At 41.9% G+C, this 26,449-nt stretch overlaps 1 protein-coding gene across 1 annotated transcript; it reads left to right on the forward strand.

Annotated features, from left to right (window-relative positions):
• The first annotated feature begins 17,230 nt into the window (after positions 1–17,230).
• On the forward strand, positions 17,231–26,223 carry LOC113973500. The gene is made up of 3 exons (XM_027695660.1): positions 17,231–17,788; positions 19,104–19,170; positions 23,950–26,223. Exons 1-3 carry the CDS (start codon positions 17,327–17,329, stop codon positions 25,467–25,469), a joined length of 2,049 nt encoding a protein of 682 aa, XP_027551461.1. The 5' UTR covers positions 17,231–17,326; the 3' UTR covers positions 25,470–26,223.
• Positions 26,224–26,449: the final 226 nt, after the last annotated feature.

Consider the following 26,449-nt stretch of genomic DNA (forward strand, 5'->3'; position numbering starts at 1 on the left):
GAAGAACTTTGTTAGTTACTGTGCAGATTTCTGCACTAGGAACCAAGAAAGTTAATTTGCTTCGGTGTTATACAGAAAGAGTGTGGTTCCTTTCTCAAGGACAAAACTGAATCCTTATTAGATTCAGTTATATAGAAAGGCACAAGAGAAGCTAATATGGGATATTTGTTGCAAGAAGTTCTATAATAGCTTGGAAAACACAGAGAGAACATGATTTACATCTGTAGTAATGCTCCTTCACGTGAGGTAAATGAGGATCAAATCTAGAGTATTTAGTAGATCAAACAGTCTTAATTTAGTCATTTTCCCAAGAATAACTCCCCTTTTCTTAAAATTCTAAGCTTGCAAATGGAAATGCACAGGTCTAAATTGGCAGTTGCTACAATGCTGCCTATCTTTGCAGAAGCCATTCACGGCTGTCCCATTTCCTTGGGTGTTTCTGAAAAACCTTTTCCTCTATATGAAAAACTTCAGTTGCCCTTGGACAGATGGAGATGAAGATAAGGAACTGGAAACCTATAAATGCTCCATGGTACCACTACTGTGCTGTTTCTCCCCTTGTTAATCTGGAAAACTAGAAATTATCATGAAATAAAAGAAAGGAAAAAACGAGCCTTAGCAATTATTACAACTGAAGGTTTCTTCCAATTTTTGCCCTGAAGGCAAAAGGCACCAAGATACATTTCCATCTTTCTTGTAGCTCTGCAGCCTTGCTTTTTTTGAAATTACACTGCTGTAAGTTGTGTGCATAAAGATTATCTAGCTGTCTTCTTACTTGTTCTCTTTGACAGCTTCAAGACTGAATGGTAATATTTTTCAACATTAGTTAATTATAGACAACACTGAAGATTTTGTCATTTTGAATTCCAGATTCAAGTCTTCATTTTTAACAGTGATTATATGTTCATCTAAAACAAAAGTAGAAACATTATGAGATTCCAACCTGATGTGTCTCCAGTCTGGAACGCCCACTGGAAGATTTCACAGATGTACTTACCTTGGATAGTTTTCATTTCTTCACTGTTGGCCAGTGCTTGACATAGTAATTGTTTCTAACTGTTAGACACAAATTTATAAGAAGGAACATTGCCAAAATGTTTTCAAAATGTTAGGTATGTAATTTCAAACACAGTTGGGATTTTTTTGGTTTGTTTGTTTGGTTGGTTGGGGTTTTTTTTAATTTTCAAGAAGACTAATCTTGTTAGAATCCATCAACTAAAGCAAAAAATAAACTGCATGATCTAGTTCTACTTCCATATTGACAAATCCTGGTGAGGAAGTTTTGGAAGTGAATGTTAGATCTCTTAGTCTGTTCTTTTTTATAACATAAGTCAAAAGCCTCTACATATACAGTCTGTACTAAGCCAAATATTTTTTGTTTTAGAGAAACATTGTTTTGTGATTTGAAGTATTTCAAAGATAATGAGTCCAGTCTTGCACCGAGCCAGCTCCAGATTTTCTAGGGTTTGGGGTTTTTTTCTGCTTTGATTTCCTGCATGAAATCCTGACACCATTTTTAGCTGTGGGCACTTTACCATTGACTCTAGTGAATCCAGGACCTTTTTCTCATTTTTCACTCATATTAGCTTTTAAAAATATTTTTTTTAACCACCATCTCTTTTCCCTTTAGGGTTCTTTGATGTTCTGAGAGTAGTTGATACATTTTAGTCCAATGTATACTATACTTACATATGTTTACTTTTGCAGGGGCCATGGAGTTTTGATAGGTAGTAACCTGCCAGTGATTTATTTTATACCAAATATTTAACACGTAAGTATATACAAACCCAAAGCTTTTATTAAGGCTGTAAAATAAAACTTTCATGACTCAGGAAATGCCAGAATTAAGGCTGCTGATATAAATTAATTTCAGTCACATTCTCTGCATGCAGTATATGGCTTTTTATATGGTGTCTATGCTTTTTTCTGTTTAGCACTGCCAGAGGCTAACACCTATCTGAGTATATTAATCTAAAAAGTTAAAAGCTGGCAAAAGTATAAAAAACCTCAAATCATATTTTGTAATGGGAAAATCTGAGACAGTTTTACTAGTAAATGATAGTTTCTGCTACTCCCGTAGTGAAAAAGAGAGACAACAGGTTAGATTTGAGGTTGCCCTCTGGCCATTAGAAACAATATAACGAAGGAAATACAGCAGTTAGATATCTCTCGCACTAGAAGACATTTATTTAAAACACATTATATGTCCAGCAGGGGACCCTGCTCCACAGCTCTTGGTAGCCTGAAAGTACATATGTGTGATGTACCTCAAGCACACCTTCTTCCCTTAGTAGAAGACCTGTATGAAGGCTTGTGAATGCAAAAAGTTCTTCCAAAACTTAGCTTTGATGCTGCTCAAGGGAAATCTTCTCTCATGATTTGCATGCTGTTCCCACTACTATGATATAAGGACCCTGAGGAACAAGACAAGCTCCTTGTTAAGGTCATTTGATCAGGAGAATTTCTGGGCAGACTGGTGATTTGTATTTAACTATAAGCCTACAGAGTAGCATGCAAAAATATCTGTCCAAGAGATTCTCTCTATCCAAGTGTGAATACATTAACAAGGATTCTGTGCTGTGCTTCTAATGCTTACATGGCATTACTGCAGGAGTGCAGTCAGCAATTAGAACAGAAGGTGACTCAAAAGATTATTACTTCAGGAGGCTGAAACTTGTAGCACTGAACTAATGCTGACCAGCTAGTGTAGCCAAGACTGAGATATTTTTATCATTGTGTCATCCAGCTATGAATACATCTCTTGGAAACGCCATTCTGCTGGCATGCTTTCTGTCAAAAGTTGCTGGTTCATTGAGAGTGAAACATTTCATGAAAGCTTATCTCAGTGAGCCTCGTAATGGAATACAGATAACTTCTGATAGTTCACTGCAAGGCAGGTCAGCTGCCAGTTTTCCATTCAGTCAGATCTACTCCTGTGTGATGGACTCTTCCTTGTCTCAGGGATCCAGGAACACAAGGACCTCCTGGTACTCAGTGCTCCACTGCTCTTAGAAGAAATAATTGCTTTTTGGAAATGCTGTGGATCTTTGTTTCTCAAACGATGTTGTTAAGTGGTATGTCTATTTCCTAGGAAATGCTTTAACAGTTTTCATTCTAAATTGGGACAAATTAAGATTTCAAACCACTAAGGTTTCTCAGAAAATGCAAACTCTGAGCTCTGACCAATTCTAAGTATTCATAGTATGCTCCAGCTGTAAAATCCTAGATTATGCGAAGTCTGAGAGCCTGAAGGCTTATCCACAGGGCAGATACAGTTCACTTGGAGGAAGCAGTTGCAACACAGAGCATGTCTGCAGAGCTGTGTGCAGCCCTGCAGAGCACATTAGCACACTGGTATGAGGCAGCAGACTCTTTTGCAGAGAATCTACACTAGGTTGCAGAAACAGTGAAATGCTATCAGTTTGAAGCTGTGGTGTGTGTGTTCTCCTGCTCAGCTATAGTGCAGTTAAGAACTACATTGTGAAAAGTATCTAGTTTTTGCTCAGCAACTGGAAAAAAATATTTGTATTTCCTGTCTTTGTACTACTTTTACCATAGAAGTATAACTCACAAAGACTAAATTTGTACTACCACCCTAATTTGACCTGCTTTTTTAATCAATTTACACAAAAATTATTTCAGGTAATTCCTTAAAATTGTTTGGATAATCAGGCCATTCCCAAACTTACTTAGAAAAGGAGATTCCTCTTTTGTTTCTAGTTACACTGCAGAATTGTTGCTATTGCTTCTGTGCAGGTGAGGACTGGCAGTATGGGTCATCTGAGATCCATGGCACTAATCTTCTTACAGAGAATAACTCTTATTTTTTCCAAATCTCAGTACCCATATGACAAGGTAACAACTTCTTGTGTGTAACTTAACAATAGAAAGTATATCCTTTGAACTATGCTGTTTCCCTTTTTCATTGTTTTCATGAAAACTTAGGATGGGCTATTGTTTTATTATTGTCATTATTCAGTGGGGTTTCCACATCTTCCTCTTTTGGACAGGTATGAGTTTACAATTCTTTTCCCATGCCAGTTAGGTGGTAAACTGTTACCTGTAAAGGGCTGACAGTCTAGGTATCTAAGGGAGGCTGACTATCTTGTGAGATTTGATGCTAGTTCTTTATGGAGGACATAGCAGAGAGAAGTACTACTTCAGTGACATGGCTCTCTCCTCTGTTTATCTAGTTCTTCAGTCCTCTAAGATATGGTTACAGGCAAATTAGTCATCACAGATATCATTGCATGCCATTTTGCATGACACAAAATCATTCAAGGAGAGAAGGAATAAAAAATTGAGGTCTATCCATCCTGCATCAGGAACTCTTGGTAATGGCTGTTTTAGGCAAGATTTGTCAATCCCTTGCCATGTACTATTGTCAGTTCATCTATACTTTGATTAGGAATCCTTTTACAATGTATAGAATTAATTTATTGAAAGCCAGTCGAGAAATAAAGGCTGAAGGTTAGTGAACATAAAAAAGAATTTCTAAACAGGAAAGTTAGCAGTTTTGAAAATACTGAAAACATATTGACATTTAAATTTGGTAATGTTTTGAAAAGCAATGAAGGATACAAGGTATTGAGCAAAATTAGAGTATTTCAAATGCTGTCTGATAGTGAGTTTAGATACATTGTAACAGGATTTGTTTCTCCTTGCTTTCTTTTTCTTTCTTTCTTTCCTAGCTAATGATCATGCAAAAGTTCCAATAGCTTTAATGGAAAAACTCAAAACAACTCCCATGGTTTTCATCTGGTTCATAATTATTTATTTAACTATCAGTCTTCTTTGGAAACCATCATTTACTAAAAATGACAGTAATATGTGGAATTTTAGCCTGAAAAAGCAAGTCTTGTAAAAAATAAATAATTGAAACCAACCAGACAAAAATATTTATTTTGTTCTGGTTTGGGTTTTGATTAAAGAAAAATGTGTATCTTGAAAGGTACGCACTGTGAGCAGTGCTACTGGATGTAACGGTAATTCAGATTGCTAAGTTAAGCATGTCTGCAAAGCCTGCAGGATCAAATAATTGTTATACATTGCTATCGTAAAAGATTGTGAAAGGTGGGAAAACAGGTGCTGCATGGTTAAATTAGAAATTTAAGAAAAATAAATCATATTGAGCAATAGTGTATATATGACTGCTTTGGTTGGTTTTTGTTATCCATACTGCAAAATATCATCCAACTCCAAACATTATTCAAAAATGTCTGATGCAGGTTTGTCCGGACTTCTAAAACTACTGGCTCATGCAGAGAGCACACAAGAAAGATATTTTACTTCATCCAGCTGCCTCAACTGGTTAGAAACAAGGAAATAAGCAGGAAAAAATGGGCCGCTGAGGTTTGGTCAAATGGCCTTTAAGGATGCGGTGCGTCCTCCCGGGGTCTCCCCTCCGCGGCCGGTGCCGCCTCGAGAGACCACAAACCACCGGCCACGGGGAGCAAAACCGGAGAGGAAAGGCGGGGGAGAAGGAAGTGAGAGGGGAGGGGTCCGGGATGGGACAGGACAGTAGGAGGACGGGGCCCGGCCGCCCTCTGCTGGCGGCCGCCCCGCCCCGGGAGGGCCAAGGGCCCCTCAGCCCCCGAAGGACTCCCACAGGCCTCGAGGAGATGCTGAGTCTCCGTAAAGGGTGTCACTTGGCCTCGGTGAGATGGATTTCGAGACAGGCAAAGCCCACCTCCCGCTGCACGGGGAGCGCTAGCGCTGCTGCCTCTACTTGAAGAGGGGGCCAAGCAAGCCGATTTGGGGCTCTCCCTGGGTTTGTGTGATGGCTCAGAACAGCAGGGCAGTTTTGCAGCTATTATTCCAGTCTTTATCACCTATCGCATTCAGTTTTGGTGCTGGCAGAGAGGATCCCTTCTGGAGGAATCCAACAGGATAAGCTCTTTTCTGGACAGACACCAAGCAGGCACCAGTGCCTGACTGGGGAGGTAGGTGTACGGACCAGTTCTGTATGAATTTTAATAACTGAGAGGTCTGAAGAACGCTCCCCAAACTGCACATAGTGTAGATGTAGGAGCCTCCTTACTTGCTTCTTTGATCCGAGCTGCTCCTGTTGTGCTAGAGAACACAGCCAATCTGAAAAATGCCATGAAGAGGAAAAAGAAAAGTGTTGTACCAAACCATCTTGCAAACACAAGAAATAGGGACTCTCCCTGCTTACACAATGACTGTGCAGGGAAGGAAAGCAAGAGTACAACAGGTACCGCTTCACGTGTATTGACATACAAGCCACTGACTTCAGTTTGGATCTTGGGCAGGTTTGCTGGGTGACTTTGTGGTACCTACAAATAGTGTCACATAGCTGATATGCCATATACTAGACATCAGCAGAACATTCTTTTTTTATATATATACTATACATCAGCAGAACATTCATTTAATTGATGCACAGTTTCTCAGTCATAAGGGACAGCATACACATATTTATGCTACCTGTCAAACTGATAGCAGCATTTCTCACTACTGCATTCTGTGCTATAGACATTTCCAAAATCAAATATGTGAATCTGTACTCTTGTTTGCACTATCACTGCTATGATATTTGCCTATACAAAAGCTTTTTTTTTCCTGCAAAAACATTATTATTAAGATCCAGGTTTGAAGGTAAATTCTGTTCTTATTTTTCCCATCAACTCAAATTCAGTAAACTTGCTCTTGATTTGTGTGGTGTCTGAGAACATCACGTCTCATGTAATTTCATGAATTATTAGCCTACAGGTGTAGCTATTCTGGGAATCATCCCTGACTCTATAGCTTTTCTGTGCCATTTCTAAAGATGATTCAAAGATGAGTTTGCATCTTAAGTAGCTTTATATGCACTGGCATGGATTCCCAAAATAATACAGCTGTGGTAGCATTGTATTGGCTGCAAAACCTATCAAGAAACTTGAGAAAATACAGAATTATTAATCCAACAGAAAAAAATTAGCTCATGCAGAACTCCATACAACCACAGCTGGGCTGTGGATTCCCTGCAGGGACAGATCCTGGAGATTTATCTCTATTTATGCCTTTTTGTAGAGATATTGAAAACCATAGGGAAACCTAGGATCTCTCAGGAGTACTTGACACTGGAGTTCTACTTTAGTTGAAGGTCAGGGCAGACAATCTAGGAACTGTTGGGCATTTCATGCAGGATTTGTTCTGGCAGAACTTACAGGTATTCCTGTCCCAGGCAGGAAGGAGCTCTACAACCTGGCAGATCACTAGCCCTGCAGAATTCAGCAGAGGGTACAACCCCTGTGTGTCTGGAGCCGCTGCTGCTGCTTCAAAGCATTTTAGTTTCAACAAGCTGGTGTTTTCAAAAGAAGTAATGCTTAGGCAATAAATGGCAAGCCAGTTGCAAGTGATGTATTTGGTATGCTTTTTCAGTAGCAAGGGAAACAGTAAATGAACCAATCTGAATTAAAAACAAAACAAAACAGACAAACAAACGAACAAACAAAACCCCCAAACGAAACCAACAAAACAATGCACTGTTTCTCCTTTCTGTATAAGTGATAGCAGAGACTGTGTGAAAGCATTGCAAAGATGCTCTGAGGGAGTTTTACATGTGTGTGAACCCGTGGATAGAAGGAAGATGAAGCTAATGAATCAATAAATAGTATTTTCTGTAATTGTTCTTTTATCCACTGCCTATAGCCATTGTACCGGTGCTGGCCAACTTCCCAAGGGCAAAATGCAGCATGGCAGTGTTGAAGTGGACACCTACTTGATGTCGCTTTCCCCCAGTACCATATGGAAGAGATTAGATAAGCGAGGTGGCTCCTGCTGCGGGGAGTTATTCACGCCTCGGAACTCTCGAAAGGTATGCTGATTCTCACACCTCGGTGTGAGCGCTGCCAGAAAGGGTCTGGTAAAACTGCTTTATCAGAAAGCAATACACCCTGCCACAGCCGCATGGCTGACCGCTCCAAAATCGGTCCTTCGCTTCGGTTCTGCTGTAGCCGTCGGTAGCCTCAGAGAAGACGGCAGGTGGATCGTGGTTGGCTTGAGTGTAAGTTCCTGACGGTCGAAGTGGGAACCAAGAAATCCAAACTACCCATAACCCTTTCAGCCGCCTGAAATTTTATTTACTGAAAACCGCGTCGCGCGTGTACTTTACTGCTGCCGGTTTGGGGTTTTTGGTTGGTTGGCTGGTTTTGGATTTTTCAGGTGAAATAAAACCACTCGGAATGAAAGGTAACCCTTTAAGACGTGTACATATCCCTGTCCGGGCGCCTTGGGATGGCACCGCCAAGAAAAGCCGTAGGGAGGGCCGGAGCCGTCGGGAGCCGCGGGGCAGCCTCCGCCTCCGTCCCATCGCCGTTCCCGGCAGCCGGCAGGGGCTGGAGGAGCGAAGGAGTTAAAGGGAGGTGCTTTGGAAATCTGATGCTAACGAAGCCCCAGGAATGTTGCACATTTCCATTCCCCTCTAGCTTTCGGAGGAGGTCAGTCCCAGCTGCGGGCGCACGCTCTGAGGAGCCCAGCCCCGAGGCCGCACTTGTTCCGGGAGCGGCCCCGCACCTTCCCGCAGGTTACACCGGGACACGCCGGGGAGGGACGGGACGGGGATCAGTGGGTGTGAAAAGTTTTTCCTGGATTTGGGATGCTGTGCCGGTACCTGCAGAACGGAGGGGGAGAGGGATAGGGGGTCCGCGGCTCTGTGCACCCCGGGCTAGGGCGGAGGGAGCGGCGGGCTCGGGCCGCCCCCGCACAGAGGGGAAGCTGCCCTGACCCGCCGCGGCCTCTCTTCTCTTGCAGGCGCGGCCGGAGATGCCGGGGAGACGGCTGTGGTGGGCGCGCTGCTGGCTCGGCGTCTGCCTGTCGCTGCTGGGCGCGGGGGGGCGGCACGGCCGAGCCCTGCCGCGGACCGTCCTGCGAGGGCGGCGAGGCGCCGCCGCCTCCCTGCCGCGGACCCCGCTGCGGAGGACGAGCCGCCCGCCCGCCGCGCTCCTTCCTGCACACCGCCGCGCCGCTGCGGCCGCCGCACGGCAAGGCATCGCCCGCCGCCCCGCCGCCCGCCTGCCCCGGCGGGGACTGCGCCGCCAACGCCACCCGCCGCGACTGCCCGGGCCTGGAGTGCCGCCTGCTGCCGCCCCGCCTGCGCCCGCGGCCCCGCGGCCCGGGCTGTGCCGCCCCCGCCGAGGGCTGCCCCGAGCCCGCCTTGCTGCGCGCCGCCGACAGAGCCGCACAGTTCGCGGGGGACGATTTTGCCCACGCCGCCCCCGAGCGGGGCGGCGGCGCCCTGGGGGTGCAGCTCACCTGCGACGTCAAGCCAGGTGCGGGGCGGTGTGAGGGGTCCTGGGGGCGGGAGGACACAGCCTCCACACCACACCAACACCTCCTTCTTTTGGGACGGAGGGTTCCTGCAGCCCGCGGCGGCTCAGCGTGGTCGCCGAGAGCCGCGATCTTGGGTGCTGGGTCTCCTCGATCCGAGCAGGTGTCTGCTGAGCCGCGGGGCTTCGGCACCTCTGGGAGCCCGGACACGGGGGTGCCTGAGCGGCTGCACCAAACCTCCTTGTTTTTGGAGAGTTACACTGGTCTTCACAACGTGTGAGGGAACTGGTGCCCTGGCTCCTCTCTCTGCTCCCCTTCATCTCCCCTCCACGAACAGGTGCATGTAGGAGACCTAGAGCTGATGCAACATGGCAAGACTTTTTTTTAGTGGTGTTTTTATATGTGTAAGACCTAACTGTCTCTCTCTTCACAGTCTGGTATTCCTGGGTTTGTTAGTTTATAGCAATATAATATTGTGAAAGGATTCAGTGGGGGGTGTGTATGTTCCAAACCCAGGGTGAACGGACTGTTGCCATTGCTAAGAAACTTGCTGCTGCCAAACTGCCTCGCTGCAATAGCCAGGGGTTAAAAAGTACAGAGCCTCTCCTACAGCACATCATTCAGAGCACTTACCTGTCTGTTGATGAGCACAGTTTTAGTGAATTTGGTATCCTTGTAGGAAGCCAGGTATGTCCATGGTTATATTCATAGGTCAGTGGAAGATATATCTAATTGCCTGAGATATTTGGATTTACCCACAAGAAGAGCACCAGCAGGTGTTATATAACCACAAAGCAGTTCAGGTTCTAGTGTAATGCTGTGTCTGAAAGGTATAAAATATATGAGGAAGGGTAATTTATTTCCCATGGAGAAGGTCATTTAAGCCTTGTCACATCCATGTGGCAAATCTGAGGGCTGAGGCTGCTTCCGACACCAGAACACATGCCAAGCCTCTACAAGTTACCAAGGTCTGCTTAGTGAAGGGACATGTCCTCCAAAGGAGACTCCCATGCTTGCTGATTCCAGTCCCAGGGCTGACATTTAAGCCCCCCCATGCCTAGTGCAGGGACACTGTCTACCTTCATCTTGCCTGATATTATTCTCAGATGTCTTACAGAACCTCTGTATGCTCCGTGACCAAAGGTGGACAGAAAACAGAGAAGTCAGTGTGGTTAGCCTCCGTTTTCTCTGCTTCTGTGCATACTCTTTGTACTATCATCATAAATGCCATGCCTCCGTTTTGCAGATGGACCCAGGATCCAGGATATTTGCATTTTCTTTGTCCACACCAAAATCCTTTCCTATGTAATACAAACCTTGGCAAATAATAAGGGGATTCTGAATAGACAGAAAAGAGTAATACTTTTGGATGGTGCTGAAAGCAGACATGCTGTATCTCCATGAAAGTCTTACAAAGAACACCCAGCTCAGCATGACCTTTTTCTCCGAACATCCTCTTATTCTTTGACTGTCTTTAGAAGACTTGGATCAGTCTGTGCTGCACAGTCTCCAGTACGACCAGCACTTCCAGCTAACATGGTGAGTTACATGCACTTCTCATCCCCTAGGTCTTAGGGTTATGTCATCTGTCCCTTCTGATGTGGATCAGAGGAGATTAAAGCTAAAAGGCCAGAATGTGAAGATGTTTGGGATTTTGGAGACTTGGCACAGAGTTCACTATACTCTTTCCATTTTATATTTTTTGTAGGCCTATTGCCGGGTGAAGTCTTGGAGGAACAAAAGTGTGCTTAGAAGTTTCCCTTAACAAAGTCCTTGAATGCTTCAAGAATGGATTATGGCCAGTGGCAGTCATAGATTTGTGCATTCATCTTCTTTTGGCAGAGAGAAGCATCCTAGATACTGGAGAGAAAGCAGTGTACAGCGCTGCCCAGTGAACCACGTAATCTCATGGAAGGCACTGTTGGCATGGAAGCACACAGTGAGCAAACCTATGATAACACATGAACTTCTATGTGTGAGTTTTCAGATGGGGACAGCTGCACCCTCAGAAGTTCTCCCTTCTCACTGTTGTTACCTTGTGTTGCCACCTGCTGCAGTTGGTGTGGATGTGTCTTGCTGTACTTCTGTCCAGACTGGACAAAGGATGTAGAGGCTTGTTTTGCCCATTCCAAAGACTGGACCCAGACCTTCACAAGGCAGCTTTCTCTCCCAGAAGTGGAAGAACAGCATACTGGATTCATCAACATCTAGCAGAAATTCCATGTATTTGGCATCAGGAACAAAAAAATAAGCTATGTTGACAGTCTTTGGTTTCCTTCAAGTCAGTGTACAGGCAAGCATCCAGTATTCTGCTCTGCTAGGAACCTCTAACATTCTCTGCATTTGTCTGGGATCTTATTTTGAACACATATCACTGGGTTTCCTGCAGCAGTGTAGAGAATTCCTTGTTCAATCCCCATTTGCAGCTGGAATCATAGGTCTTGGAAATGAGCATGGTTTATATAGCAATTCCAGCTACTTCTACTAAAACAAAAATTAAAAAAAAGGTGATAATCAGATCTTTAATTAGGGGAAATGCATTTACAGTTGTCTGGGGAGAGCTGTGACCCAAACAGCATGTAATGTTCATGACAAGGGGGAATGGCTCCCAACTGAAACAGGGTAGGGTTAAATATGATGTAAGGAAGAAATTCTTTACTGTGAGGATGGTGAGGCACTGAACAGGTTGTCCAGAGAAGTTGTGGATGTCCCATTCCTAGCAGTGTTCGAGGCCAGGTTGGATGGGGCTCTGAGCAACCTGGTCTAGTGAAAGGTGTCCCTGCCCATGGCTGGGTGATTGGAACAAGATGAACTGTGAGTTCCTTTCCATCCCAAACCATTATATGATTCAATGATTCAGGAAGACAGGTTAGTGACTCTTGCTGTCTTTCTCTGTTTTGAGGGGAACATTTTGGTCAAGTTACTATTTCAGCACATGACTAAGACCTGCTGAAAAAGGTGTTTCTTTGCCATTGACCTCTCCTCAGACATGAGGGGAGCTGGAATATGCTGCCTAGGTGACTCTAAGGCCATTTTTCAACCTGCATTAGTTCACCATCCACAGCTGGAGACCTGCAGGCTCACCCCAACCTACGACTGCCAGCTGTGTGACAGTTCATGAGTAGATTTGCACTGATTCTTTAGCAGTTAAAGTATCCTCGGTCTAGTTAACCTGCTGCAGAAAACTGTGTTTTGGTGAACTGAATGGTCTGTTGTTCAACCTGTTATATAGCCCCATTCATATGAGGTGTAGTCTACTCGAATGCTTGCTGAAGACCTCCAAGATACAGGCCAGTATCAGGGCTCGAACCGATTCCCAGCATGGTGTCTGCGTTTGCAGGCTCATCTGCAGGAGGCAGGTGACTGTTACCCTCTACCAGCTGCTTGACAGAGCCAGCCCAGCCCATCTGTAGGGGTCACACAGACATCATCATCATCTTTTCAGCCAGTATCACCAGCACCGCAGCTACTATCTGGAACACTCCTGCCAACTGCAGCTGAACTACCACTTCCCTTGGCCAAGTAAAGATACTGGAGTGCAGACTCATACTCCCATTTCAAATCAGATAAGCCCATTCGTCTGCAAGATTGTCCCTGCTTTTTCTCAGCAGCACCGTGACTACCCCTTACTTCAGATGAAAGACTGGCATCTCAAAAGAAGGAATGCACAGGAACTGTTTTTTGTTGTCTTACCATTTTGTATTCCTCCTCACTCAATAATTGGCATTAAATCCTTCATTTTTTTCTATCAGACCCATCTTTCTGTTGTTTTCTTTTGTGCAGAGTTCTCTGCGGGTGCAAACCCCTACATTTGGGCAAAATAATGTGCAGCCATGATATCTCATACCTGCCAGACATGGTCGAACAAGGTTGTAGGTTCTCATGCTGTTGCTGTCTGTGCACTGAGCAATGCTTGCAGCCCACTGCTCTCATCTCCTGTGGTTTCCAGGAGTGACTGTCAAGGTCAGATGTCTCTGCTCTTGAGTGCCAACCAAAATCTCACCTTCCCTTTCTCAGAGTAGTTTTAGCCTTTGCCCCTTGTGCAATGGCAGATTGTGTCTGAGGGCTACCTTGTCCATACCACATGCCCTCAGGATGTTCTGTCCTGTCCAGACATACTAGGGAAATGTAGCAGAGGTTCATATGCAATGTTGTGTTTGCAGCATGGATTCATCTTGAAAGCATGGAGCAGATGTCTGCAAAACAGGCCTTACCATGGCTGTGTGGTGTATGTGCAAGGAAAATAATACTGTATCTGTGGTCTTGGGAACATCTGCGTGTTGCTAGTGGGTATACCTGTTTGATGCTTATCTGGGAAATGTGGAAAGATGGGATTACTGGAATCTGCTAGTGAGTAAACATCACTTGCAGTGAAATTCTTCTCATAATTTTAGACATCTGTGATAGGGATAGCCCCATCTGACATGTTCAGTATGTCTTAACTTTATATACTTAATAAGGAAAAACAGGACACTTAGCATCTGAGTTATTTTACATTTCTACTTCAGAATTATTTTGGCAAACAAGATAAACCTTCTGCTTAATTGAACGTAGTTCATTTTCAGTAAAGCCTTCCCTTTTGTGCAAGAGCTTTATTATGCTCTCTGTTGGTCTGGCATTGTGAACTGCCAGTAGCACCAACTGTATTGTGCAGTGAAGGGCCTCTTGTAATGGTGAGTATAAGTTTAGTCATAATACTGCAAAATTGATAAAAATGAGAGAAAAAAGCCAGTCACAAAGCATTTTTTAGGCCTCACATTCTCTCCAGCTGAACTTTAGACAGCCAAAAGGGGCAAAGCTAAATTGACTGACTGGAATGTATCCATTGTTACAAAGTTGTGGAAGGCCATTTAGGGCAGAGATAATAGAAAGCTGGTCCATCAAGTGGACCAGCTTCACTGCAGTCAGTACTTATTATAGCTTTCCTTAATGCCAGTAAGTCAGACAGTTACTGGCTGAAGACAACACTCCTTAAGTATGTGCTTAAAAATAAAGCTCTACTTTATGTTTCTTGTTGAATCAGAGCTTTATTTAACCTTTAGTTGCTTTAATAGCTTTCCTTGTGTGTGTGAGAAAAGCCCAGACTGTCAGGATGAGAAGAGCCCAATAACCCTGTCTCTCTTCTCCCTGTGGATAAATTTGTGATGGCTTAATCATTCAAAATTCTGTTGTTACTGGTCCCACTGAGCCACTGAGAACTGGAGGAAAAGTGGTCTTGGAAAAAGTGGTTTGGTAATATATCCTTGAGTATAGGATTCACTCCTTCTTGCAGTTTCCCAGAGGCATGTCCCTGGGCTGACATTTAAGTGGTCCAGTTGGACTTTTCCTTATCTCTGTTTTTCTTTTTTGTTGAGAAAGAGGGTCGAAAAGCTCAGAAATGGTGAGTTTATGTTGTTACTTTCACTACTATTTGTTCCTTACATACCTGGATTTGTTAACATATCAAGTTTAAAGTCAAGATCGTGTCTTTCTGCAGTTATTGATAGAGGCAGTCATGTACGCAGCTCATTTGACAGTGAATGAGATGGCTGTTAGAGCTATGGAACAGTCTCCTAGAGGAATGCATTTAGATTTTAAGTCTTCTGGTATTAAAAGTATATGATGCTCATTATTTTCAATGTTTGTATTATATTGAACAACAACTGTATTTCAGGAATAGCATGGAGCCCTGTTCTTGCGTGTGATTCCAGCATGTAAGAAATATTAATGCAGGACAAGAGGATGAAGTCCCTCTTAGAAAAATTACAGGGAGATCTATGAAGAAACACGTAACAGTAGTCAGCATTTCAGCCAAAACCTCAATGTGCCAGCTTTCATCAGCTATTTTAATAGGTGCATATGTTTTATTTGTCTAGGTAAGGGCCATCCTTTTCCTTGAAGACTTCTGTCTGCTTTGAAGAGACTTAGCTCTTACTGATACATGGTATAGTCCTTTTGCAGTGTGTTGTCACTTGTACAGCCAAAATATTTGGCTAAGACCTCTGTTCTTCTGCCTGTATTCTTGGTTGCAGGCCGGATTTCTGAGTGCAAAAGTTTTGTCGATAGGCATTTGTTAATGTCTTTCCAGCCTCAGGCACAGAAGGAACCTATGTAGGTTGATGAGAAGTCTGGATAGGCAGTCACAATGTCCTTGTAACTGTCCTGCTGCCCACTATCTGTCAAACCTGTAGGCTCATTTCAGGCAGATTTGACAACAGGAAGAGGGATTAAAAGTAGGTAAGGTTGTATAAACTTTGTAAGAGGTGATTAAAGAGAGAGTGGAATATGAGCATTTGAAAGTTTGCCTCTAGCTGTTAATCCTTTCAGTCAATAGGACAAAAGTGACTTGGTTGTTGCTCCATATTCTGAAGAAGAAAGGTACCAAAGGTAGCGCTACTTGTTTAACCAGTCAAATGGAAGACACAAATTCACAGAGAATCAGATGACAGTGGTTCTGCTTTTCACGGAACTACTTGTTCATGTTAGACAGAAAGAGATACGGGGGTATAATTTACCAGATATTTTAAAATTTCCAACTTGGATGGGAAATGTGGCCCTTCCTGGATCCTGGTCTTTGCTTTCTCAAATCCAGTACTCTGCAAACTACCTTAATGTTTAAGTTCATACTGAGAAGTAGAAGTTGTGTGCCTTATGCTTTGAATAAAAACAACAAAACAGCAAAATAATTTAGGAGCAGTAAACAGGAACTGGTTATGGTCTTTTTTCATTGTCTCATCCTTGATATTCTGCACTTATAAGAAGATAAATCAGTGCTGCCTAAGAACAGCACAGAATGAGTATATGGATTCAGAATGGTCTCTCAAGCGGTGTCCAGCAGCAGGTACTGTGGAATGTATGGCATGATATTTTCCTCGATCATTTTCCCAGCTCCAACAGTTTGTTGTTTAGATTTCCTGAATCTGATTGATGCGAGTGTATCTTTTAGCCCTAGATTGCTTTTATCTTATATAGTGGGCCAGCAGCTTTTTGGAACTGATTGAAGTTTTAGCATGTATGGAAGCTACTGCCTTCATTTGATGTCCCTTAATTCTTGTTTTGGAAGAAAAAGTGAAGAGTCTTTCCATATCCACTTGCTTGCTTACACACTATCAGTAATAAAGCACAGTTGTTTGGTTTCTTTTTATTTTAGCTTGTCTTGGAAAGTCTTACCTATTTTTCATATTGTAGCAATATCATACATTAGATTTTCCTTGCTGCCCTTTTTGTGAACGTTTTGAGTTCTTTTTTACTCCTTTTTGAGTTGGGGAACCAGGACTGCATGCTGTATTAAAGGTGCTCTATTGATTAATGTAATGTCGTAATGATATATTCTGTTATGTATTCTTCTTCTAATAAATCCTAGCATTTTTGCCTTTCTGACCTCTGTTGGGCACTGAACTGCTGATTACCTGGCTCTGTAGCCCAACATCTATATCTGGATATATTACTTCAAGATCGTTTCCAAGGGGTAATAATAATTTAAGAGTACAACATTTGACATAAAAAATCTAGAATTTTTTTTTCAGTGGGTGCCTCATTCCACCTTTATCTCCTTCATGTTTCTTTTTTACCACTTCATTGTGGCTGCTCAGTATTGTAGACTGCTTTTGCAGCTTTTTGCAGTTGACCCTTACTTTTACTACCCTTAATGGCTTAGTATTTGCAGCAAGTTTTATCACCACATTTTATCACCTCTACAGTGAAAATTGGCCATTTACTCTTTACTGTATTTGAACATGTACATAGGAATTAACATCTTAACATCTGTTATTGAACCTCAGTGATGGCTAATTTATTCCCTGAAGCAGGGGCAATGTTGTTGCTTATGAAATGGAAGACCTTGTGGTCCCATGAAGTGGCTACAAAGATAGTAAAGGAACTGACCTTGTAATCATGACTTGAATTTAGTGCAACTTTTCATTAACGTACTAAAACTGGAATGCTTTTGAAGAGATAATACAGCAAGCTTGGACAATAATCAATCATTTTTATTTCAGGAGAAAATGAAGTTCCATCTGAGGATGCCCTAATACTACAACTGCACCTTGCAAAAGGGCATGAGAAGTTTACTGAAATGCTAAAAAGCCAACAGCAGATCATTGTCGATTTGCAGCAAAAACTTGCTGAACAGCAGCATATATTGGTTAGCCAGCAACGGGAGATTCTTGAACAGCAAAGAAAAATGTATGAGCAAATGGATCTGATCAAAGTCCAGTATGGCATGCTTTTTGATACAGTGAAACAAATGTCATTTCAGAGTTTGCAAGAAGATATTCAAAATTATTTTGAAAGTCATCTTCAAGGACTTCAGAACCAGGTCAGAAATCATCTCCAGAAGTCATACTCTGTGCATAAAGTGGAAGTGGATGCAAAAGTGATTAATGTTGGGGAGTCTTTGCTGGACTGTGGCCTTTGTGAAAGTGATGAATTTTGCAATTTCCAAAAGACACCTTCACAATGTGAGAAATGCACATTGTGTCCTGCTGGTTTTTTCCAAATGTCCGAGTGTTCTGCAAACTCTGATCGGATTTGCCAGGTGAAACATAATTCTGTATCTTTCAGTTATTGCTTATGAAGTTTTGTGTTTGATGTACTGGGATAACATTCTGGAAATAACTACTTGGAGAGCTACAGAGATCCAGTTTGGAGCATATGTTTTACTGAATAGGTCTACGGTACTTCGAAGTCTGTCAGAAGTTTTTTTTTTCTGAGCTTTCTCTTTAGCTTTTACTGCTCTAAATGAGGCACTAGTTTGTGTCTGCTTGGTGTGACACTTTCCCAAACCTGACAGCTGGCAGAACTTTGATTCTTTTCATCATGGTGGGAAAAGACATCCTAAAACATTTATCCTTTTGCATGCTAAATTTGTTTGTTTAATCCCACTCCACTCTACAGAAACTTTTAGACATCTCTGGAAAGCAAAGGAAAGCTTTACTAAGCAAAACTGTAAGTCAGACATTTATTTATAAGTTTGGAAACAAAAGTTGTCAGTTAAAACAAATGTAAGAACTAGTTCCTGCTTAAACTTAACATGCAAACATATGCAAATACAGAACATGGATGCTTCTATTGTTAAACACATTTTATTATAAAATACATTTTATTATACAACACAAAACCAGAAAGTAAGCAAAATAAGATGGTTCTTCGTTCGCTTTCTGTCATTTAGAAGTCCTAATATACACAGGGAACTTGATATTTAAAGCAGTATCTTGTTTGCCAAGTATTGCCCCTAGTTCTTAGCTTAACATGACCTGACCAACCAGTGACCTACGCCCAAGATACCGAGACGAGAACCTGAAAGTGTCTGGCCACTGCTAGTCTCAGTTTTCTTTAGTGCTAGCATTTAAATACAAATGTAGCCTGTTATTCTTTCTTCTCTACCTGCTGTAGGGTAAAAGGAGGGCTTGTTGACAGGAAATAATACTTTCTCATTTACTTTTCATGTGTGTTTTTTGGTTAGCACCTTCCTCCCAGACTAAATGTCCTTAAAAGCCTTTCCTAACACTGTCTCGATTGTTACAATGTCATTAAGATCAATTGAGTGATGCATCACTCTGGAGGATGTGCATTGTAACAAGCTTTACTTGTGCAACCACTTCATTCGGCTCGTCATCTGCGCACTACTAGCTTTCTGTGGATACCACACAGTCTTTTTGTATACATTTTTAGAACAGCTGACATATCCAAACCAAAATTTTCTTGCTCCAACATGCTTATGGGATCAGCCTGTTCTCCATCCCTGCCTATGCCTCTTACTGGCAGATGGGTGTCATAGAGCCTGAAGAAATCCTGTTTCAAATTTAAGTTGTCATGTTATAGTGTTTCAATATGATTCTTGTGATTTACAGGACAGAGATGAATGCACTGAATCTCCAAGCATTTGTGGCGAGAGGATAAAATGCCTGAATACTCCAGGTAAGTTATATTCTCTGATAATTGAAGAATGAAGATAATTAGGTCTTCAGGAACTGGTCAAAGAAATAGATAAGGACTCAGGCTTATATATTAGTGAGTAGTGACATGTGCAGCTTGCTGGAATCAAAGGGGTTGAAAAACACTCATCTGTAAGGTGGCAGCAGTTTTTGTGGACAATGGACTATTTAGGACATTAATATTCACAGGAGCATCGGATGGTCCCTTTTGCCTTATTTTCGTGGGGTTTTATGTGCTTTGTTTTAATTTTCACTTATGACCTGACTTTCTTCTTGTTTATGGTGGTGCAAATGGAGTCAAAATCAAAGATATCATTCCTAATGGAGAAAAATAGTTGTCATTTTCCTTCTGCTGCACTGGGGTAGATACCTGATTTGATCTCATGAAGGCTTTTATAAAGCCTCCTTCCATCAATCATATTCTCCTTTAGCAACAATATTGTCAAATACTGAGGAACAATGAACAGTTTCCATCATTTGCATGGGCTTGGGGGAATTTTTCAGACATTTAAGAACAGATCTGTCTGGTGTTTTGCACTGCAGACTTCACCTTCATTACTTCATTATATTCTCATGGCAGTCAGACAAAATCCCAGCAAAATTAATAGACATACTGATCAAATTGTATCCAGCTACTAAGTTTCTTTCTATTTATCTAAGTTTATCTCAGCCAAAAGAGCTTGAAAGGAAAGTCTGTGATCAAACAGAGCATTTCACCAGTTGTGACCTGTACCTGAAGTCTCACAGTCAAATTACTGAAGGAGGGCTTCATTAGGTTTTATGGTTTTCCTCCTCTAGACTTCTCACTTGTAAAAAGAGTGTGGCCTCTCTGATGGGCAAAGGTTGTTTTCAGCTGATTATCACTGATTTTGTACCTTTCCTACCCAGCCACTGGTGGAGGAAAAATGTGGGAGAAAATTGGTTCTAGGAAAGGGTGAAAAGAGGGCATGGATTCTCTTATATTTGACTTACTTCCTCTGGGCAGGAACTGTGTTGGTTTGGGTTGTGTTCATACAAAACACCACAGGAAACTGGAAATGGACTAGAGCAAGAGAGCACTTAGTGTTGCCTTCTGTGGTAAATGCTGTAGAGGAGTTACCATCAGTCTTACAAAAGAAGAGGCAAGACTCTTTTAGACAGTCTTAATAATGAACAGTTAGAGGGAAGGCATCTTAGGGCCCAGTATTTTAGTCAGAGCATTGGAAAGGTGTAAGGCTTTGTCTCTTCTTAAGTAAGGCATTGGATTTGGCTGAATTGGTGGGTTTTTGGATGGAAGCCCACAAGGGCTTGGTCCTAAGAAAGGAGAGCCACCAATGTGGTAGTCATTGGGTGTTGCTCTCATCTGTGGCTTGGAAGAGGGAAGGCTGTAAGTAATTTATTCAGTGGGTTCTGTGGAGGGGGGGAACTGGACCAAGAGGGTCTGTACAACTGCTGGAGGAAAGTGAGGGCAAAATACTACCAAGAAACAGATGGCTAATGATGGCGTGTCAGACCACAAAAAGGCAGTAGCAATGTATTTGTGAGGGAGGGACGCTTCCCTTGATTCATCTTCTCCTAGTTTTAATGGTGGCTTGTAACTATGTGAAAGCAAACTATTTTCCATCACCTGGACAGGAATCAATGTCCTGTCAATGTTGTTTCCATCTGTCATGCAAGAGAGAGTGTTCTTTTTATTTTTTATTAGAGACAACTGTTACTTTCAACCTGTCTGGCCATGGTAGCTCACTATCTTCTATAAGTGTGATTAACATGTTAAAAGGCAGGCTGAAACTGAATGTCTGTCTTGGGTAATGTAGGGAAGATAGAGATGGGATCTGACGTATGAGTTCCAGATGCTGAATGTGGTTTCTTGAGCTGCACGCAAAGGTTGTTGCATCTGTAACAACTCATCTTCACTGTACAGTGTGAGGGGAGACAGAGCAAATAACGGTAAAGAAATGTGCAACTAGGAGCCTCTCCTTCTTCACCCTTCCACTTTCCCTTACATCATACCTTCTTCCCCTGCTGCTTTTTCTCACTTTTATCTGAGGTGAGAGTTGTTGGGTTATTTGGTTAAATGCTAGTCATCAAGTTTCAATAACAGTTGGGGGTATGTAGTCAGTGAAGATGGAGTCCAGCGCATCATTTCCTTCTTAGATAATCACAGGAAAGTGATCAGACTATTGTCCAAGAAATGGAGTCAGCCAAAGGCAGTCTCCCTGAGATGCCATGCAAGCCAAAGAGGACTTACTGTAAAACTTACTGTAGAACTTACTGTGGGATGCAGGGGGAAGAGGTATGGGAACCTAGACGGATAGCCCCAATTTGTAATTAGTCATGTTGATATGTGATGAACCAAATTCGATGTACAGGGTTTAAAAAGAGGTGGATTTCCATACTTAATCATCTTGAATCTCATCTTTGCATCAGGCAGTTATGAGTAGTAACAGCAGAAAAATACATGCATGGCTTACTCTAATTGCCTTGCAATTGTCTGGCTTCCATGAGTGGCAAGGTGCTGCAGAAAAACTTGATTTCACAAAACCAGGTTGAGCTGGGTTGCTCATTGTTAAACCAGGTGCAGCAGTGCCCAGAGCAGGAGCCAGGAAGAGGTGGAAGAGGTTGTCAGGCAGTAGAGAGCAGTAGGAAGCAGTCACAGCATGCTGCTGTGCTGGCTTTCTGATGTTTAGCTGTCATTTGCTGCTTAACCTCTTCTGGGCAGAGTGCTACTCTTGCCACTATGTCCATAGTATAAAGCAGCTTGTGTGCTGCTTTGAAGTCACCTATTTGAAGCACACACAGAGGGAACACCTGCTGCAGATCTAACCGATAAAAGACTGGATAGCAAGTTGGAGTGAGTAGTCACCACATGTATTCGTAAAACTTGATATTTATAAAAATCCTCAAATATATATTAAAATATTTTAAAGAAGCAAATAGCATAAAAAGAATTTCTAGGCACTACTGCCAGTCTTCTCTGCCATGCAAAGCAGCTGTATTAGTGTACTCAGTATCAGTTCATCCAGTATTTCTCAGTGGTGGTGGAGCTATTGATATGAGAAGTAGAAGTGGTAAAGAAGTGTCATGTGAACAATTACATCATGGTTAAAACTGATTTCAAAGGAAAAGTTTGTCTGGGATTTTTTTTCTGTATTCCCTTTAGAATGTTCTTAGTTGAAAAAAGGTGATCTTACTTATTTGACTTTTGTTTCTCATAAAAAAGCCAGACACTTTCAGATGGGAACAAAGTGCTACATTTCTCTTGACTTTTCTGCAGTGAGCTCTGAGAAAATGGTACCTGGTCTTAGAAAGAGTATTCTCACATCGTAAGTTGTACAGTCCTACATATTGGTGTTAGTGGAGAATCATCACTTAAGTGAATGAAGTGTAAGCAGACAAAGTGATATGAGGGTGAATATATGAAGCCAGTTTAAAGTAACACAGTGTCTGGTGTTCTCTGCTGAATAACGTAGTATCAGGAGTGAATTCTAGCCAATATTCTGACCTCCCTTGTGAGTCAGGTGCACGTGTACTGCTCTGTCTTGCAGTCTGCAGTATGTGCGGTGAGCTTTTCTGCATCAGCAGTCGGCATAGCCAGCCCCACCCTGGGGCTAGCAATGGAGAAATATGGCTTGTTGGGATCCATATCAAATGCTTGTAGTCCCAGTCTTAGAGGAAACACCAGCCCAGATACAGGAACTTTCCATCTGAAGAATAAAGCAAATTTATGATACAGGATTTAGATAGTAAAAGGATATTTAAGAACAGCTATAAGAAAGCTGATTACTGAGTTTTAATTATGGTGGCAAAAAGCATAAGCGGGTGCATTAGTGATTACATTTTGAGGGACAAACTGCAGGTGGTTATTCTTTAGGGTGCCTCAGAATTTGTCTGTTGATTTAGATCCTGAAAGCTCCGTATATAAAGGTTTTGGATTCTGGTTGCTGCAGCTGGAAGCACTGGCAGCTGGCAGTGCTCTTGGAAAATTGCCATAGAAAATTACAGTCTGTTTTTAAAACCTGCTCTTTGGGTGTGCATTCTTTCATCTGCTTAGGTCATAAAGGACAAAATTGCTTTATGTCAAATAAAGTAATTTCAAGCAGCATGTCTAGATATTCTCTTTACTGTTTGCAGTAGTGTTTTATTTTAGCTTTATCACAACCATTGGCATCCCGTGTCTTAGGAGAGTGGTTTTCCACTTTTTAAATGCATGCTGTTCACAGTTTTGGTTTTCCTATTTATCTCTTGCAGGTTCTTTAAAAACTATGCACAGAGTGAATGCTGGGGATCCCTGTTCCTTGGGTTGCACAGCACTGCTTTAGCAATCACAGCGACCACAGAGATACCCTGTGATGTGGCTGGGAAGGCAGTGCACATTTCTCCATGTATAGGGGAACTCTCCGTTAGTTGAAAGTATCTGAGCTGCTCAGTGCACCAGTTAGTCACCATGCCTTTTACCTCAGGGAAGGGAGTGTCTTTGGAGCATCGTCATTGCATCTGATACATTACAGGTTTTGGTTAGAATTGCCCCTCTGTAGCCCTTTTTTCACTCTAAACCATTGTGCTTGGCTTGGACCAAGCTGAGTTATGCCTAATATTTCCTCTCTGTTAGCTATCAAATTTCCTTTAATAGCACAAAGTGATCTAACATCATAACTGTCTGCTGTTTTCTCCCTTATGATTAGATATATTATCAAAAATACTTGATATGTGGAGTTATAGAGTTCTTATTTTTAGTATTTTAAAGGTATGACGATAAAAATTGTCCGTTTCCTGTGAACAGGTGGTTTCCGATGCCTTGGAATTGCTGAGAAAGATGCAGCTTTGGGAATGTGTGGAGAGGAGTATTTCTTTAATAAGGAAATGCAGGAATGCCAAGCATGTTTAAAATGTGAAGATGGAATGGTGGCCATGCCTTGTTCCACTGTCAGTGATACGGTTTGTTCAGCAACCAGTGAAAACAAGCTCTCAGAGTCTTGGGCTGCAAATATTATTCTACCCTCTGTGAAGTCTGGCATCTCTCAGGTCTACTCTGGCTTGAACTTGAAGATAAAGGGAAAGCTTCCCTGTGAAATCCTATCTGTTGAAGATAGCAGCCTGGTATTCAGGCAACATGGTCTGTTGTGGATTGACCTAAATTTTGCAGTAAAGCACAGCTGCAGGAATTTTTTGCAACTTTCCCTAAAGCTTAATGGCAGTGAGGAAGGCTATGAACTGAGCGGTGTTCGGATTGAACAGCCAGAAGGAAAGTATTTCCAGAGCACTAGTTTAAGCAGCGCTGCTGAAGTGGAGCCCAGCCAAACTCTTTCTGTGTATTTGAGAAGCCCAAATCAATTCTGCAATCAAAGCAAAGACTTAAATATTTATGATCTTATTACCCCACTCAGTTTGTTTTGGTTGTCCCACGACACAGGTGCTGTAGCACTCAGTGCACAGATGTCAACAGCAATGCATTATCAAACAAATTATCGACCTACCTTTAAAATAATTTCTGTTTCTGACCCTTACATGCTAAGTTTATCTCATGATGGCAGAGCTATAAAGTTTACTGAAACTGGTGTTGTCAAATTTGTTTTTCACCAAGCATTGTATTCCATGGGTCATACATGTGTCCGGGAGGGCTTCTCCTTAATTTCTTATATCAATAGGAATGGTACCAACAGAGAACTAATGAATGTATTTAAATCTGGGGTAAATTACAGAGACACGTCAATATCTGCCTCTGGGGCCACGAAAGTTGGTGCTGGAGATCTGATTAGCTTTGAGATACTTTCTCCTGCACAGTGTAATGTTCGGTATTTTGGAGATAGTTCTGGAATTAGTACGTTTAGCCTCATCTGGATCCCTTCAGCAGTTTCTAGTGCCATATCAGCCACGGTTTCTGTTACAGGTCTGCCTACTGGAGCTGTGAGAAACAAATTACTGGATTTCACCCAGGTCTCATCCAATGAGAAACAGATACAGCTGGTTTCTTCTGGACAGCTTGCTCAGAAATATTTCATTTTTACTGAAAAGGGAGTTGCCAGCCTTGCATTTAACTTAAAGCTAATCCACTCATGCAATGTGCTTAAAATGACTCTCAATCAGTTGACCATGGATCATATGCAACCCACAGCAATTGCTCAGCAGATTGGAGGTCAGATGCCAGAGGGAAGCATATGGACCAGTGTGTCCCTCTGTGCATCTTTTGGAGTACGTAATGGAACCTTGATATCAGTTTCTCTTGACTGTGTGCGTGGAAGGATCAATCAGATCACTCATGAACATGGAACCAGTATATCTATTTTATGGATTTCATCTTAATTTCTGTGCAGTCAAGTTAACACAGAATTGGGGTTTAAATTGTATTTGTATTGTACTCTGATTCTATATCTATTTGACGCTGTGTTGACATGAGTAGATCATCCCGCCAAAATGCTCTCAATTTTAGGAATATTTAAATATCATCGGAATTGAATGATTAGTGTTTAAAGAAAACAAAAGCTTTCAGTGTTCCAAGATTTTAATTCTGTTAGCATCTTCAAGCAGGGGAACCTTCAATTCAGATCAAACTCTCTTATTTTTAATAAAGCAGTCCCTTAAAATTGGTTATTTCTGGACCACAAAAAATTGCAGGTGAGGGTAAATACATTTTAGTACTGTAACCGAAAGCAGCACAGCCAATGGAAACCTGCTTTCAGTTTCTTCTCTCAACAGGCTAATAATAAGACTAAATGCACTTTGAGTCTAATTTCTCTACATTTTACAAAATGTGCTTTCTATAAATGGAGAGAACATGCTTTATCATGATGATATGGCAACACTGGAGTATACATTCTTAATACTGTAGAAATGGACTGGGTTGAAAATAGAATATTGTTTTTATAGCAAAAACAGTGGAACTAGTGACTGTTCTAATTTAATTTGGAAATAATCTGCATTTAAATTATTGCGAAGGCTTTTCCCCGTTTTTACTTTGTCCATGAAAAGTTGCAGGAAGAGAAGGAAGTCTATCCTAAAAAGTAAGAGCGGATAGGCAAAAATAAACAAGTACTAAAGGAAAGTCTTGAAAATTAGGAAAATTTTTATTTGATTTCTTATAAATAACAAAATATTTTTCTGACCAAAAAGGAACGCTATTCACAAAGCCTATTTATTTTGCTGAACAGGTGCTGAATTTAAAAAGGTGGGGTTTTTTTTGTTAAATCACTCAGTTAATTCAAAGAAAATGTGTATTCATTGACACTAATTTTTGTCTTCTTTCTACTTTTCCATCAAATTAGTCTTATTTTTTCCTAATCTAT

The sequence above is a fragment of the Neopelma chrysocephalum genome, unplaced genomic scaffold (assembly GCF_003984885.1).
Source record: "Neopelma chrysocephalum unplaced genomic scaffold, ASM398488v2 Primary Assembly neopelma1_102, whole genome shotgun sequence".
Taxonomy (NCBI): Eukaryota; Metazoa; Chordata; class Aves; order Passeriformes; family Pipridae; genus Neopelma; species Neopelma chrysocephalum.